Here is a 14116-nt window from a genome sequence, read left to right as displayed (position 1 = left end):
CTCTGTGTTCTTCACAAGGACCTGGAAGAGCAGCTGGACGAGGAGGAAGGGGCTCGGCAAAAGCTGCAGCTGGAAAAGGTGACAGCAGAGGCCAAGATCAAGAAGATGGAAGAGGAGATTCTGCTTCTCGAGGACCAAAATTCCAAGTTTATCAAAGTAAGAGACTGTTCCCACAAAAAGCTGATTTTAGTTACGGAAGATATTTATATAATATTATGTTGATACACTCATTGAAAATGACCTCAAACAGAAAATTCTCAAGATTTTAGGTTCATTTACTGAATTTTCTCTGTAAATCTCTACTTGTATAGATTTCTAAAGACACAGGCACCACTGAATTTTTAAACCTTACCAAATATCCTGATAATCTTTTAGACTTTTAACGTGTGCATTTTGTGCCTATTGGTCACTCAGTGATGACTTGTTTCCATCTGTGCAAGCATTAATTCATCCACCATTGGCTGTGGGACTCTGAACACCAGACAGCTGGGCCAAGCTCCCGGGGTGGGCACCAAGCCGTGTAATCGTTTCTGCCCCTTTGGAGTACAGTCGTGTGTTGTTTAACGACGAGGACACAATCTGGGAAATGCATCGTGAAGTTATTTTATCCTCGTACGAACATCATAGAGTGTATTGACACAAACTAGACAGGAGAGCCTACTACACACCTAGACTAGACGGTGTGGCCGATCGCTTCCAGGCCACGCACCTGTACGGCATGTTACTGTCCTGAATACTGCAGGCAGTTGGAACACAGTGCTAAGAAGTACTTGTGTATCTAAACATATCCAAACAAAAGTCCAGTAAAAATATGAGAGAAAAAGTACAGTAAAAACAATAGAAAAGATTAAAAATGGCACACCTCTATTGGACACTCACCATGAATGGAGCTTGCAGGGCTGGAAGCTGCTCTGGGTGAGTCAGTGAGTAAGTGCTGAGTGAATGTGAAGGCCCAGGACATTGCTGTACATGACTGCAGACTTTATCAGCATGGCACACGGAGGCTGCAGTACATGTATTTTAAAAACAGAGTCATTGCACTGTGGTGCTGTGACAGCTTGGATGAAGTTTTCAGCTCCATGATCATCTTAGGAGACCGCTGTCGTGTATCTGGTTCATCACTGTCCAGAATATCGTTCTGCAGCACGTGACTGCGTACAGTCTGCTGGGGGAGGCAGTGCCGGTAGTACTTGTTTTCTCTCGAGTCAAAGACCGTTGACCTTTATGAGGAATCCAGAACCCCAGTGGTTATTCTGAATGGCTTTTCTGAAGCAGTCCATTTTTCCCGTCCAGGAAAAGAAACTCATGGAAGATCGTATTGCTGAGTGTTCCTCTCAGCTGGCTGAAGAGGAAGAAAAGGCAAAAAACTTGGCCAAAATCAGGAATAAGCAAGAAGTGATGATCTCAGATTTAGAAGGTTAGTGTTTGGGGCCAGAGGAATTGGGGACTAGGACATGTGAGTGTTTAGCTTTTACTGTAATCAGAACATGCAAAAATAAACAATATACATGGTGATTACTAACAATAAGGACCTTCAGTTTGGGTTGACTTATTAAAATTGGTCCCTTGGCCGGGCGCAGTGTCTCGGGCCTGTAATCCTAGCACTTTGGGAGGCTGAGGCAGGAGGATCGCATGAGGCCAGGAGTTTAAGACCAGCCTGGGCAGCATAGTGAGACCCCATCTCTACAAAAAATTTACGGATTAGCCTGGCGTAGTAGTGCGCATCTATAGTCCCAGCTACTTGGAAGCTGAGGCAGCAGGATTGCTTGCGCCCGGGAGCTCACCATAGTGAGCTGTGATCGTGCCACTGCACTCCAGCCTGGGTAACACAGCAAGATCCTGTCTTTAAAAAATAATAAAAAGGGCTCTTAAGGTTATTCTGTGTTGCCTTGGAACGATGATAAAATGGTTTTCCTTTTTCTTTTTTTTTTTAAGACAGAGTTTCACTTTTGTTGCCCAGGCTGGAGCGCAGTGGCACAATCTTGGCTCACCGCAACCTCACCTCCCAGGTTCAAGCGATTCTCTTGCCTCAGCCTCCCAAGTAACTGGGATTATAGGCATGCGCCACCACACCTGGCTAATTTTGTATTTTTAGTAGAGATGGGGTTTCACCATGTTGGTCAGGCTGGTCTCAAACTCCTGACCTTAGGTGATCCACCCACCTTGGCCTCTCAAAGTGCTGAGATTACAGACGTGAGCCATGGCGCCAGGCCTGGTTTCCCTTTTTTAACTTTGGTACTATGGTAAAAGATATTGCCCTTTGGTGGGCATGGTTGGGCTTAAGTTGTTTGAGTCCTACAGACCATTGTGTTCAATCTAAAGCTGCATTAAAGTGCCCAGATTTTACCTCAGAAAGGGACTGGCCAATGACATAAAAGCTGGCAGATACAGAGAAGACACTGCTGAGGGCCAAGCCACAGAGTAATATCAGGAAATCCTAGGACATTACAGCTTCTGCAAATGAAATGAAAAGAGGATGGAAGTTGGAAAGAGCAGCTAGAGACTGGTACCATCACCAGAGGGAGGGAGCTCTGTGCAGGCGCCTGCAGGCAGGGGCCCACTCTTTCTTAATGTGTGCGTTTATGATAGGAAGACGACGGGGTTGGCTTTTAAAAAATATTTGGGGTTTTGTTTTAGTATAAACGAAAGAGGGAATGTCAGTATGAAATTACTTTCATAAGCCGGGTGTGGTGGCTCATGCCTGTAATCCCAGCACTCTGGGAGGCCAAGGCAGGCGGATCACGAGGTCAGGAGATCAAGACCATCCTGGCTAACACAGTGGAACCCCCATCTCTACTAAAAATACAAAAAAATTAGCCGGGCGAGGTGGCGGGCGCCTGTAGTCCCAGCTACTTGGGAGGCTGAGGCAGGAGAATGGCCAGAACCCTGGAGGCGGAGCTTGCAGTGAGCCGAGATCATGCCACTGCACTGCAGCCTGGGTGACAGAGCGAGACTCTGTGTCAAAAGAAAAAAAAAAGAAAAAGAAATTACTTTCATAAACCATTTGTACTAGTATATGGTTCTTCTGCTGAGGAAGTACGCGTAAGCACATGTGCTTTTTTACTCACCTGTTTGATCAGGCTGTGACACTCGGTCTCATCCTCTCAGCACATTGGTTCGTGCTGGAGAACACAAAGGCATACAGGTCGCTGTGAGGAAATAAATCATTCGGTGAAATAGATCACTAGGGCTAACTGGGGAATCGCTGCACAATTTTGGAGGGGAGGGTGGAAAAGAGCCCTGGTCCTCTCTGCCCACTCTTCTGTCTCCTCTCTCCCAGTACTCGAGGACGGCAGTTTTCTTGGTTCAGATCAGGGGTTCCCATGGAAAAGGGGATGGGGTGACAGGCAGCTACAATTGCTGCCCCAGCACCTGCTGAGCCACTTTGCAAACCTGGACACAGCAATGGGTTTGACGTGAGAGGATTCTAGGCCCCTTCGGCTCTCACAGTGTGGTCTCACCTCCCATGAAAGGACATCCTTAGGACACTCAACTTCTTCCTTAAAATTCCCTCCCGACACTAATTTATCTCCCCTCCAGATCTCAGTGCGTTTGAAATGACTGAGCAGTTGACATCAGGGCATGACCTTGTCATCAGGGCAGTAACATGCTTTTGAATAAAATGGCTTATTTTCAACTTGGCTCAGTCTGAATTTTAGTTTATTCCTGTGGTGAGTCACTCAGTGTGTTGAAGAACTTCTTATGTCTTGCCTTAAAGAACGCTTAAAGAAGGAAGAAAAGACTCGTCAGGAACTGGAAAAGGCCAAAAGAAAACTCGACGGGGAGACGACCGACCTGCAGGACCAGATAGCAGAGCTGCAGGCGCAGATTGACGAGCTCAAGCTGCAGCTGGCCAAGAAGGAGGAGGAGCTGCAGGGCGCACTGGCCAGGTCTGCGGCCCCTAGCTGTGCTGCATGGGAGCCCGGGGGCTGAGTTTCAGCAGACTTTGTTACGTTTGGAGCATCCAAAAACCCTGGGAGAGTGAGATGGGGTCTACTTGCTGTTGGGTGTGACCTGAGAGAGTGAGAAGTCCAGGCGTACAGATTTTGTGTCAGGGCAGCAAGAAAGTCTCATAAACCATCTCGATATTTATATTTAATATTTAATACTTTAAAATGACAAATTATATTATGAAACCCTTGGAAATTCATACCAGCACAAATTATTTCACTATAACAAATGTTTTGGTCTCTGTACATTACAGATTAACTGCAGTATGTTTTATTTATTTATTTATTTTGACATGGCGTCTCAGTCTGTCACCCAGGCTGGGGTGCAGTGGTGCAATCTCGGCTCACTGCAAACTCCACTTCCTGGGTTCAAGCAATTTTCATGCTTCAGCCTCCCAACTAGCTGGGATTACACATGTGCACCACCACACCGGCTAATTTTTGTATTTTTAGTAGAGACGGGGTTTCACCATGTTGGTCAGGCTGGTCCCAAACTCCTGACCCCAAGTGATCCACCCGCCTTGGCCTCCCAAAGTGCTGGGATTACAGGCGTGAGCTACCACGCCCAGCCTGTAGTATGTTTTAGAACTTGAAGGGAAATCACTTTTCAGAAATTATATTTCTCCACTGAGAGCATGATTCAATAATCAGTTCTAAACCATTCAGTTTAGAATGCAAATCAGATGTAATAAATATGTCTAATGTTTCATTTCTTTATAAAGAATAACTCTTTGGCTACATGGTTGTAATACTTGAAGTTTATAATGTGTTACAATCAAAATCTTACAAGAAAAATCTCCCTTACCTCAAACATCCCAACTATTCCCAATCAGAAAAATCTTCCAACATTTTAAACCACAGATATAAACAAAAAGATGCCCTATGGAAGAGAGGCACCTGGAGGGTGTGAGGATGAGAGCCTCTTTCTTCCACTGTGTTCTTTGAGCATCCCTGGTTTGGCTGCATTTCGGTGTGTTCTCTGAGCATCCCTGGTTTGGCTGCGTTCCGGTGTGTTCTCTGAGCATCCCTGGTTTGGCTGGGTTCTGGTGTGATGGAGGAGGTCACTCCTTCATAGTTAGAAGCAGATTTTTAACTATAACAGCCTTTGACTTCAGAGAAAATGTTTTCGTATTCTAAGGGCTAAAGTAAGAGTGTCCTACCTTTTAATGGAGAAGCATGGTCGTTTGGAAAGGGGGCTGGGCTGGAATCTAGTTCTGGCTCTGCCATCATTAGCTTTGGGGCCTTCAGCAAGTCCTCTAACCCAAGGACCTCCTCCTGCCCTCGCAGGTGCGGAGCATCTGCACCAGCCTCAGGCCCCAGGAGGAGGGATGTGGGACTGGGGTCTCGTGGAGAGGTGCTCAGGGGCTGGGGCTCACCTGAGAAACAGGCCATCCGGGCGTCGTCTCTGAGTGCCTCTTGTGCCCGGGTGTTTTAACAGAGGTGACGATGAAACACTCCATAAGAACAATGCCCTTAAAGTTGTGCGAGAGCTACAAGCCCAAATTGCGGAACTTCAGGAAGACTTTGAATCTGAGAAGGCTTCACGGAACAAGGCCGAAAAGCAGAAAAGGGACTTGAGTGAAGAACTGGAAGCTCTGAAAACAGAGCTGGAGGACACGCTGGACACCACAGCAGCCCAGCAGGAACTACGGTGAGTGTGGGAGAGGGAGCAGGGCCCGGGCGCCTGCCAACCTCTCCACCGAGCCCGCGCAGAGATGCCTGGTGTGCTTGCTGTCTTTGGGAGGTGGTGTGCTTTTCCTCGTGATGGCAGGTGGAACGGTGATTAAATAGTAATGCTTAGAAGCAGACCAGCCTATGGGTAGAAACACCTGTGCAGGGTACCCCACTTCAGCAGAGTAACTGCTTTTAGTAGTGTGAGTCCTAGGGTAGACGGCAGACTGAGGGACACAGAGTGAGGGTGTGATCAGAAAAGCTGTGGTCAGTGATGGATGTCTAGGGAGGGACAGTGACAGCTACAGAGAGAGGGGGCAGTGAAAAGAGATTTCTAGATAGAGAGGACCAGAGGGAGAAGGGTAAACACAGGAATAGGAGGAGATACCCAGGAGGCCCGGCACTTATGCTGGCAGTGCCAGGTGGTGTGAACGGTGTAGATAACCAGCTGAAAAGGGAAGGGTGCCTTCACAAGGGTGAGAAGAAGGCTGGCGCAGGCACTGGGACAGAGGTGTGCAGTGGGCAGAGGCATGTGCGGCATCATGAGCCAGCAGCCGGGGCGGGCATGAAAAAGGTGACAAGCATAGGTGAACATGGCCAGAGAAGGCTCCCGGGTAGAAAACTGCAGTGTGGCAGCCCGCGAGTCGCAGGAGAGCCTTAGCGGTGAGCCGGCACGCAGGCCTGGAGGTGCCGGCCCACTGCTCCCACGGACTCATAGGTGTCGTCACTGTGGAGAGCAGTGTGGGGGGCATGCCAGCTTGCTGTCCTGGCAGAGGCCGTCTGCTCCCTCCCACACTCACACTGCCAAGTGCCTCAGGGCCACCCCAGGAGTCCCAGCCAGAAGGGAACCCTCGCCGCCTTGGCTGGCTGCAGGCACACCTGCTGGCTCTTCCAGGGTGTGAATGATGGAAAGAATAGCCCGTCACCCTGGGGAGCTGCTGGGGCCTGAAATAAAGCAAGAAAGACAGAGGGAATTATTTATGAACGCAAGTGTGGCCAGAGAGGCTGAAAATGACCCAGAACAACCAGGAGGGAAATGAGTTGTGGTGAAAACCAGTGCATTTCCCCAGAGGACACGGATGTCATCAGCTGGGTCCACCCAACAGCTGGAAACCTGGGCGCTCGGTCGTGGAAAGAATGACATCGTGGTGTCCACAGGGCAGGCCGGCTCGGTGGAGCCGCGAGACTGAGGTCAGATGGTGGGTGTGGGGAGACTCTCCATGCTGGAGAGCAGAGGGGTGCGCCTTGGAATGTTGGCCATGATCCTGGCCATGAATATGTACAGCTACGGCAGCCGGACAGAGGTTGGTTGGTTTTTGTCTTCAGTTTTTTCCCAGAGAGAGGAAAAACCCCATCTGAGCCAGGCATGGTTCGAGGCTTCCTACCCCACTTTTTTATTGTATTTTTTATTTTTTTGAGACGGAGTTTCGCTCTTACTGCCCAGGCCAGAGTGTGATGGGGTGATCTCGGCTCACGATAACCTCCGCCTCCTGGGTTCAAGCGATTCTCCTGCCTCAGCCTCTTGAGTAGCTGGCATTACAGCTGCCTGCCTCCATGCCTGGCTAATTTTGTATTTTTTAGCAGAGATGGGGTTTCTCCATGTTGGTCAGGCTGGTCGCGAACTCCCGACCTCAGGTGATCTACCCCCCTTGGCTTCCCAAAGTGCTGGGATGATAGGCGTGAGCCGCCGTGCCCGGCCCTTACCCCACTTTAGCAGAGTAACTGCTTTTCATAGTGTGAGTCCTAGACTTCTCTTTGATAGATCTGCTTTTTTAAAATCCAGAAACCACTGAACTAGACTTGGCTGAACGCTCCACTCCCAGCTGGGCTTTTGAGTGCAATAGAAAATAAGGTTCTGATCATTTTTCCATCCAACCCTTGCAAAAAAATAAATGCGCGTATTTATTAAAACCATGCCTAAGCTCAGCTGTAGCGCCCACTGATTCTCTTTTGCCTGCAGCTCAGACGTGTCCTCCATTCTTGCTAAGGACCCTTAAGAGAATGCAAACCACCCTCCTTGGACCCCAGTTCTTTCCATGATTAGTATAAAGTAATAGTCCTCTGTACATCATCTACTCTTCTGCAGACACACTGGCATTTTAACTTTCTTGAGGACTTGACGAAAGACTAAGAGAAATTGGGTTGTTCAGCCTGGAGAAGAGAAGGTGAAGGTTTCCTTTGACCGTTGGGTTCAAGTAGGGACAAGGAACACACACACACACACACACACACACACACACACACAACTATTTTCCCAAAAGACAACGTGCTGCTAGTTGGAGAGATTTCCCTAGAGTCTGATCAATGAAGCACTGGCCGCTAGAGTGAGCTGAAATAATCTCGATGGGAGCCTTGTAGAGGACAGGACCAGACCAGCACGTCTTTGACCTCTGGCTGAGCCAGTGGAACTTGGGGCTGAGCTAGGCTGGACCGCAAAGAATCCTCAGTGATTTCTTCTGGCTGGGCTCCATGTGACCATGGAGCTGGCAGCCGCCAGGCCCTGTTCTCTTGGCACAGGGATCTCGCAGCCAGCCCCTGCATCTCATGACTCCATGAGAAGAGAGGGAAAATGTGTCCACATGGGAATCAGTGTGTGAATCACTGTTCTAAGTTGTGACATGTTATAAAGTATAGAGCAAGCTTGCTAGAGATGTGCTTCAGGATTACTGTGAGGTTGTAGCTAATTCAACAGTGCTAATATAGGTCTTAGCAGGAGCACTGTTTACCTGACTGACTTCCGTCTTCATCAAGCTCGTGCTTAAACACGGTGCTCAGATTAACAAATTTAGAGTGACTCGCCATGGGGAGTAAGATCTCTTCTAGAAAGTGAATAACTCTGGTTATTCAAGTTACCCTGTATTTGTTACAGCCAATTTTAAAAATATTAGAAAGCCATGGAAAGATACTTAATGCTAATGTGATCTTCATACCGTAAAGTGCAGGTTAGATAAAACCAGTTTATGTCAGAACATTCCAATTCTATGGCCATGGGCCTGCTGTGTTCTCATATCAAACATCAGAGATCCTTTTTGAACCCTTTGAGCTGCCTTTTAATTTTCCTGCCCCTCCAAAAGATAATGCCCTCCTCCCCAACCTCAAGCCATTTTCTAGTAGAGTTTTGGGAGGATGTTAGTTCATTGTGGCTTCTTCACATGAATGTTAGAGTCTTGCTTTGTTACAGTGCAACATCCTGATTCATTTGGCCTTTGCCACTCCTTCACTTTTGAAAATCTCTGGAAGACTCCCTTTTTCCAGTTTTATCCAATTCTGTTGGGGCTATGTCAGGCAGTTTGGCATCTTGTGTTAACCAATTCCTGACCTCCAGTGAAACTAGACTGCCCAGAACAATTTGAAGACCCCCTAGGGATGTCACCCTGTGTCTTGATAAGTCAGATATGGCATGGAAGTTGCACTGGTTTTTGGGTGTTTTTTTTGGTTTGTTTTTTTTTTTTTGGTGTTTTTTTTTTAAGATAGGGTCTCACTCGTCCATGCTGGCGTGCAGTGGTACAGTCATAGCTCATTGTAACCTCAACCTCCCAGGCTCAAGCAATCCACCTTAACCTCCCAAATTGCCAGGATTACAGGCATGAACCACTACTCAGCTCTCTAGGAGGATTTCTGATACCACAGTAATAGACCTGCCAGCCTACTGGAAATAGCACATCAAATATTTATTAAAGGAATTTATGTAATATTTAAAACAAAAACAGTACTTTTTCAAAAAGAAAATGTGTTTCTAATCAGTCAGCTAATTCTGATCTCTCTTAAAAAATGTCCTTCTCTAGTACAAAACGTGAACAAGAAGTGGCAGAGCTGAAGAAGGCTCTTGAGGAGGAAACTAAGAACCATGAAGCTCAAATCCAGGACATGAGACAAAGACACGCAACAGCCCTGGAGGAGCTCTCAGAGCAGCTGGAACAGGCCAAGCGGGTAAGGGAGACCCTGCCGTGTGCTGTGGCCTGGAGAAAATCCGCCAGCAGACCCACTCCCATCCTATCTGCCCGTTCTGTTCAGTCATGTATTGATTATGCTCCAGCCTCTACACGTCATTGAGTGGGCTGCTGGGTACCCAGTTGCCAGGCAGGAGCGGCTTTCTGAAAACACAGTGTCTACTTAGGGAAAAAAGCCAGATGCAAATGCACGGATCCAGCCGCCATCTCAAATCACACAGTCCTCCCCAGTGTCTCCTCTCACTAAGTCCTTCTCCCAGTGGCTTCACTCAAAACCCTGAATGATTTGAAAGTCATTCTTCCCTTACTTGTCTGCTGCCAGGAAGTCACAAGTCCTGCCACTGTTCCCCTTCAGGGGTTCCTGACATTCATCTCTCCCTTCTTGTCCTTCCCTGCCTGTGATCTCGCCGCAGCCGCCAAGCACAGTCTTCCTTTCATTCATTGTTCCCGCTTCTGTGTCTCCGACATAGGCTTTCCGTTCTGCTGAAACTGAATTCCATGTGCCCTGTGACTCATGCCGCCCCCCTGTGCAGACTGGCCTCCCTGACTTCCCATAATCACCCTTGCCTTTGTGACTTGGTTCTTGCTCCGGTTTCCCCCTCTCTCTGTTCTTTGCCACCTTTTAATTTAGACAATGACAATATTAACATTTACGGAACATTTGCATGTGTGCCAGGTACTGTGCTAAGTGCCCTACGGGAATTGCCTTCCTTCATCTTGGTTACAACTCTGTGGCACAGTCTCCTATAATTCTCATTTAAAAGACAAGGAAACTGAGGCCCAGCGGTGTTAGGTAATTAAGCCGGGGTCACACAGCTGGTTCATGGAAAGGCAGCCTGAGGCCAGACAGTCTGGCCCAGATTCCCATGTGACCACCTTACTACACCCAATCGTGTCCCTGAGGCGAGATGTCATTGGAGACACATCCTGTTGGGACCACCCTGCACCAGGGGTGCTTGCTCATGTTAGTACATGTAAAACGGTTTTTACACTAACAACACTCGTTTTATACAAAGGACAGTGTGAGTGAGTACGCTGCAGACACGACACACTTGGCATCGACAAGGATCATTACTTAGCACAGTGAGCCCCAAAGTACCTGCATCTGCTCCTCAGAGCAGTACGTACACGTGTGTTCCTTACACAGAAATCCACACATTCAGAGAACAGCAAACATTTTCATTCATTCATTCAACAAATGTCGATCACAGGCTTACTGTGTGTTAGGCACAATTCTGCAGACTCAAAAAGCAGTCCTCTGTATGGAGTTTTAGAAAATAATTAGTGAATTATGTTTTCCCTTCCGTCTCCTAGTTCAAAGCAAATCTAGAGAAGAACAAGCAGGGCCTGGAGACAGATAACAAGGAACTGGCGTGTGAGGTGAAGGTCCTGCAGCAGGTCAAGGCCGAGTCTGAGCACAAGAGGAAGAAGCTCGACGCGCAGGTCCAGGAGCTCCATGCCAAGGTCTCCGAAGGCGACAGGCTCAGGGTGGAGCTGGCGGAGAAAGCAAGTAAGCTGCAGGTAAGCCAGAAACCTCCGCTCTACACACATCCCACCGTAGCATGTCCCTAATTTACCATTGTATCCCTCTGTACAATCAGAGACCCACAGCCAGCGTGCTGTGTAATACCTGACAACTGCTGTCCAGTAAATGCATCGAGTCTTAGGTGTCCCTAGTGTCCATTACTTCGATGAAGTTAAATAATTCTTATTTTAAGAAGAAGACAGCATGAATTGGACTTGATCAGTTCCACCTTGAATTGTGTTTATAGTTGCTTGAACAGTTTTAAGCACTTCAGCTTCTCCATTAGTCCAGTAAATAATAGGAGCAATGGGCCAAAAAAATTATACTTCACATTGGCAAAGATTTGCAGATTTGCAAGAGTTTTATTTTTTTACACTGCTGGTATAAATTAGTGCAACCTTTTTTTTTTTTTTTTTGAGACAGTCTCGCTGTCGCCCAGGCTGAAGTGCAGTGGCGCAATCTCTGCTCACTGTACCCTCCATCTCCCGGGTTCACACTATCCTCCTGCCTTAGTCTCCCGAGTAGCTGGGATTACAGGCGCCTGCCACCACGCCCGGCTAATTTTTTGAATTTTTAGTAGAGACAGGGTTTCACCACGTTAGCCAGGATGGTCTCGATCTCCTGACCTCATGATCCGCCCGCCTCAGCCTCCCACAGTGCTGAGATTACAGGCTTGAGCCACTGTGCCCAGCCTAGTGCAACCTTTTCTAAAGGACAGTTTGACAGTCTTAGATCACGAGCCTTAAAACTGGGAGTATCCTTAGACCCGAAAAATACACGTCTAGTCATTTATCCTAGGGAATTAACTAAGGATGTACAGACAGAGTCAACTTCAAGAATGTTCATTGCGGAAGTATGTACAAAAGTATAGTCAGCTCTCAGTATCCACTGGGGCATTGAATCCAGGACCTCCTGCAGATACCAAAATCTGCTGATGCTGGAGTCCCTAATAAAAATGGCATAGTATGGGGCCGGGCATGGTAGTTCACGCCTGTAATCCCAGCACTTTGGGAGGCCAAGGTGGGCAGATCACCTGAGGTCAGGAGTTTGAGACCAGCCTGGCCAATATGGTGAAATCCCGTCTCTACTAATAAATACAAAAAACTGGCCAGGTGTGGTGTTGCACACCTGTAATCCCAGCTACTCGGGAGGCTGAGGCAGGAGAATTGCTTGAATCCAAGGAGGTGGAGGTTGCAGTGAGCCAAGATCATGCCACTGCACTCCAGCCTGGACAACAGAGCAAGACTCCATCTCAAAAAAAAAAAAAAAACAAAGGCGTAGTATTTGCATGTATGCACATCCTCCCATATACTATAAATCATCTCTAGATCACTTATAATACCTAAGATGATATAAATGCTATGTAAAAAGTTGTTAGACTGTATTTTTAGGAAATAACGACCCAAAACAGTCATGTTTTTAGGAAATCACCCAAAAGAGTCCTGAACTATACATGGTCAGTGCACATGCAGGGGTTTTTTCTGAATTTTTCTTTTTTGTTTTTTTGAGACAAAGTCTTGCTCTATCGCCCAGGCTGGAGTGCAGTGGCGCGATCTCGGTTCACTGCAAGCTCCGCCTCCCGGGTTCACGCCATTCTCCTGCCTCAGCCTCCCGAGTAGCTGGAACTACAGGCGCCCGCCACCATGCCCGGCTAATTTTTTGCATTTTTAGTAGAGACAGGGTTTCACTGTGTCAGCCAGGATGGTCTCCATCTCCTGACCTCGTGATCCGCCCACCTCGGCCTCCCAAAGTGCTGGGATTACAGGCGTGAGCCACCATGCCTGGCCCTTTTCTGAATATTTTTAATACATGTTTGGTTGAATCCACAGATGGAACCTATGGATAGGAAGGGCTGACTGTGATTGGAAATAACTTTAATGTTTAATACGGACTTCTATGCATCCAGCAAAAACAATATAGTCAATGAGTCCCTATTGGTAAGAAAAGATGTACATCCTATATTGCCACATTGAAAAAGCATTACAGAGCTGTGTTGTGTCAGAGGCCCAAGACCACATTACAGTACATGATTCTCCAGGGCTCTAGGACTCAGCAGAGAGGCCTGCCCATGGCAGACTGCGCTGTGGCTGTGCCGCCATCCACCTTCCCTCAGCTGGTGTGATGAGGACAGGCGAGAACCCATGGTGCCCTGCTGCCCCTCTGCATCCCTCTGCTTCTTCCCAGCGCCAACTGTCATCAAAAATTACAAAGCATCTTATACCATGAAGATTTGTTTGGAAAGTATTTTAGAAATATTGAGAAGGAAAAAATATTATTCATTAAATCTGACCATAAGAAATAGCTTAAATATTCATGATGAATATATAATACCAGTTTTTTAAAACCTTAAAGAACTTCCGGCCAGACGTGGTGGCTCACGCCTGTAATCCCAGCACTCTCGGAGGCCGAAACCCTGTCTCTACTAAAGATACAAAAAATTAGCCAGGCGTGGTGGCACATGTCTGTAATCCCAGCCACTCAGGAGGCTTAGGCAGGAGAATTGCTTGAACCCAGGAAGCAGAGGTTACAGTGAGCCAAGATCATGCCACTGCACTCCAGCCAGAGTGACGGGGCAAGACTCTGTCTCAAAAAAAAAAAAAAAGAAACTCTCTTGTATCCGTTTTATAGAAGCCTCAAGTTCTATAAGAATGTAAATTATACTTTCCTCCCAAAGCACGTGGTTAACGCATCTTCATGTGAAGGAGCACCAAAATCAAGCACCTGCTGGCCTTTCAGCCTCCCCACAGAGGATACAGTCACTCTTCCAAAGGCTTTGCTTTCATTTTTGTCTCTTAATGATAAAAATAGAAGGTAGAAAACCAGTTAGGAGACCCCCGCCCGCCGCCCCATCCTTTCCATGGGTAGAGACTATTAAGGTAGCCAGGGAGGCAGGTTCTAGTACCTACTTATTTGAGCTCTGTTTGAAGGCAACAGACTCTTGGTGGTGAGTCTTCCTTAACTGGATGGGTAGTTTCAGGTTCACACTGCCCCCGAGTTCTTCTCTATTTGTGTTCTGTTTA

General features: G+C 47.4%; 1 protein-coding gene across 6 annotated transcripts in view; it reads left to right on the top strand.

Annotated features, from left to right (window-relative positions):
* MYH10 (myosin heavy chain 10) overlaps positions 1-14116 on the top strand; it is a 152754-nt gene that overhangs the window by 117609 nt on the left and 21029 nt on the right. For all 6 annotated transcript variants that reach the window (XM_008010308.3, XM_008010302.3, XM_073004685.1 and 3 more), the window contains 6 exons: positions 19-156; positions 1294-1417; positions 3719-3890; positions 5389-5601; positions 9407-9551; positions 10886-11092. In XM_008010308.3, the coding sequence (XP_008008499.2) occupies positions 19-156; positions 1294-1417; positions 3719-3890; positions 5389-5601; positions 9407-9551; positions 10886-11092 (999 nt within the window). The remainder of the gene's footprint in view (positions 1-18; positions 157-1293; positions 1418-3718; positions 3891-5388; positions 5602-9406; positions 9552-10885; positions 11093-14116) is intronic.

Source organism: Chlorocebus sabaeus, chromosome 16 (genome assembly GCF_047675955.1).
Source record: "Chlorocebus sabaeus isolate Y175 chromosome 16, mChlSab1.0.hap1, whole genome shotgun sequence".
In the NCBI taxonomy this organism is placed as follows: Eukaryota; Metazoa; Chordata; class Mammalia; order Primates; family Cercopithecidae; genus Chlorocebus; species Chlorocebus sabaeus.
Note: the sequence above shows the minus strand (reverse complement) of the source record. Positions and strands in the feature narration are given on the sequence as shown.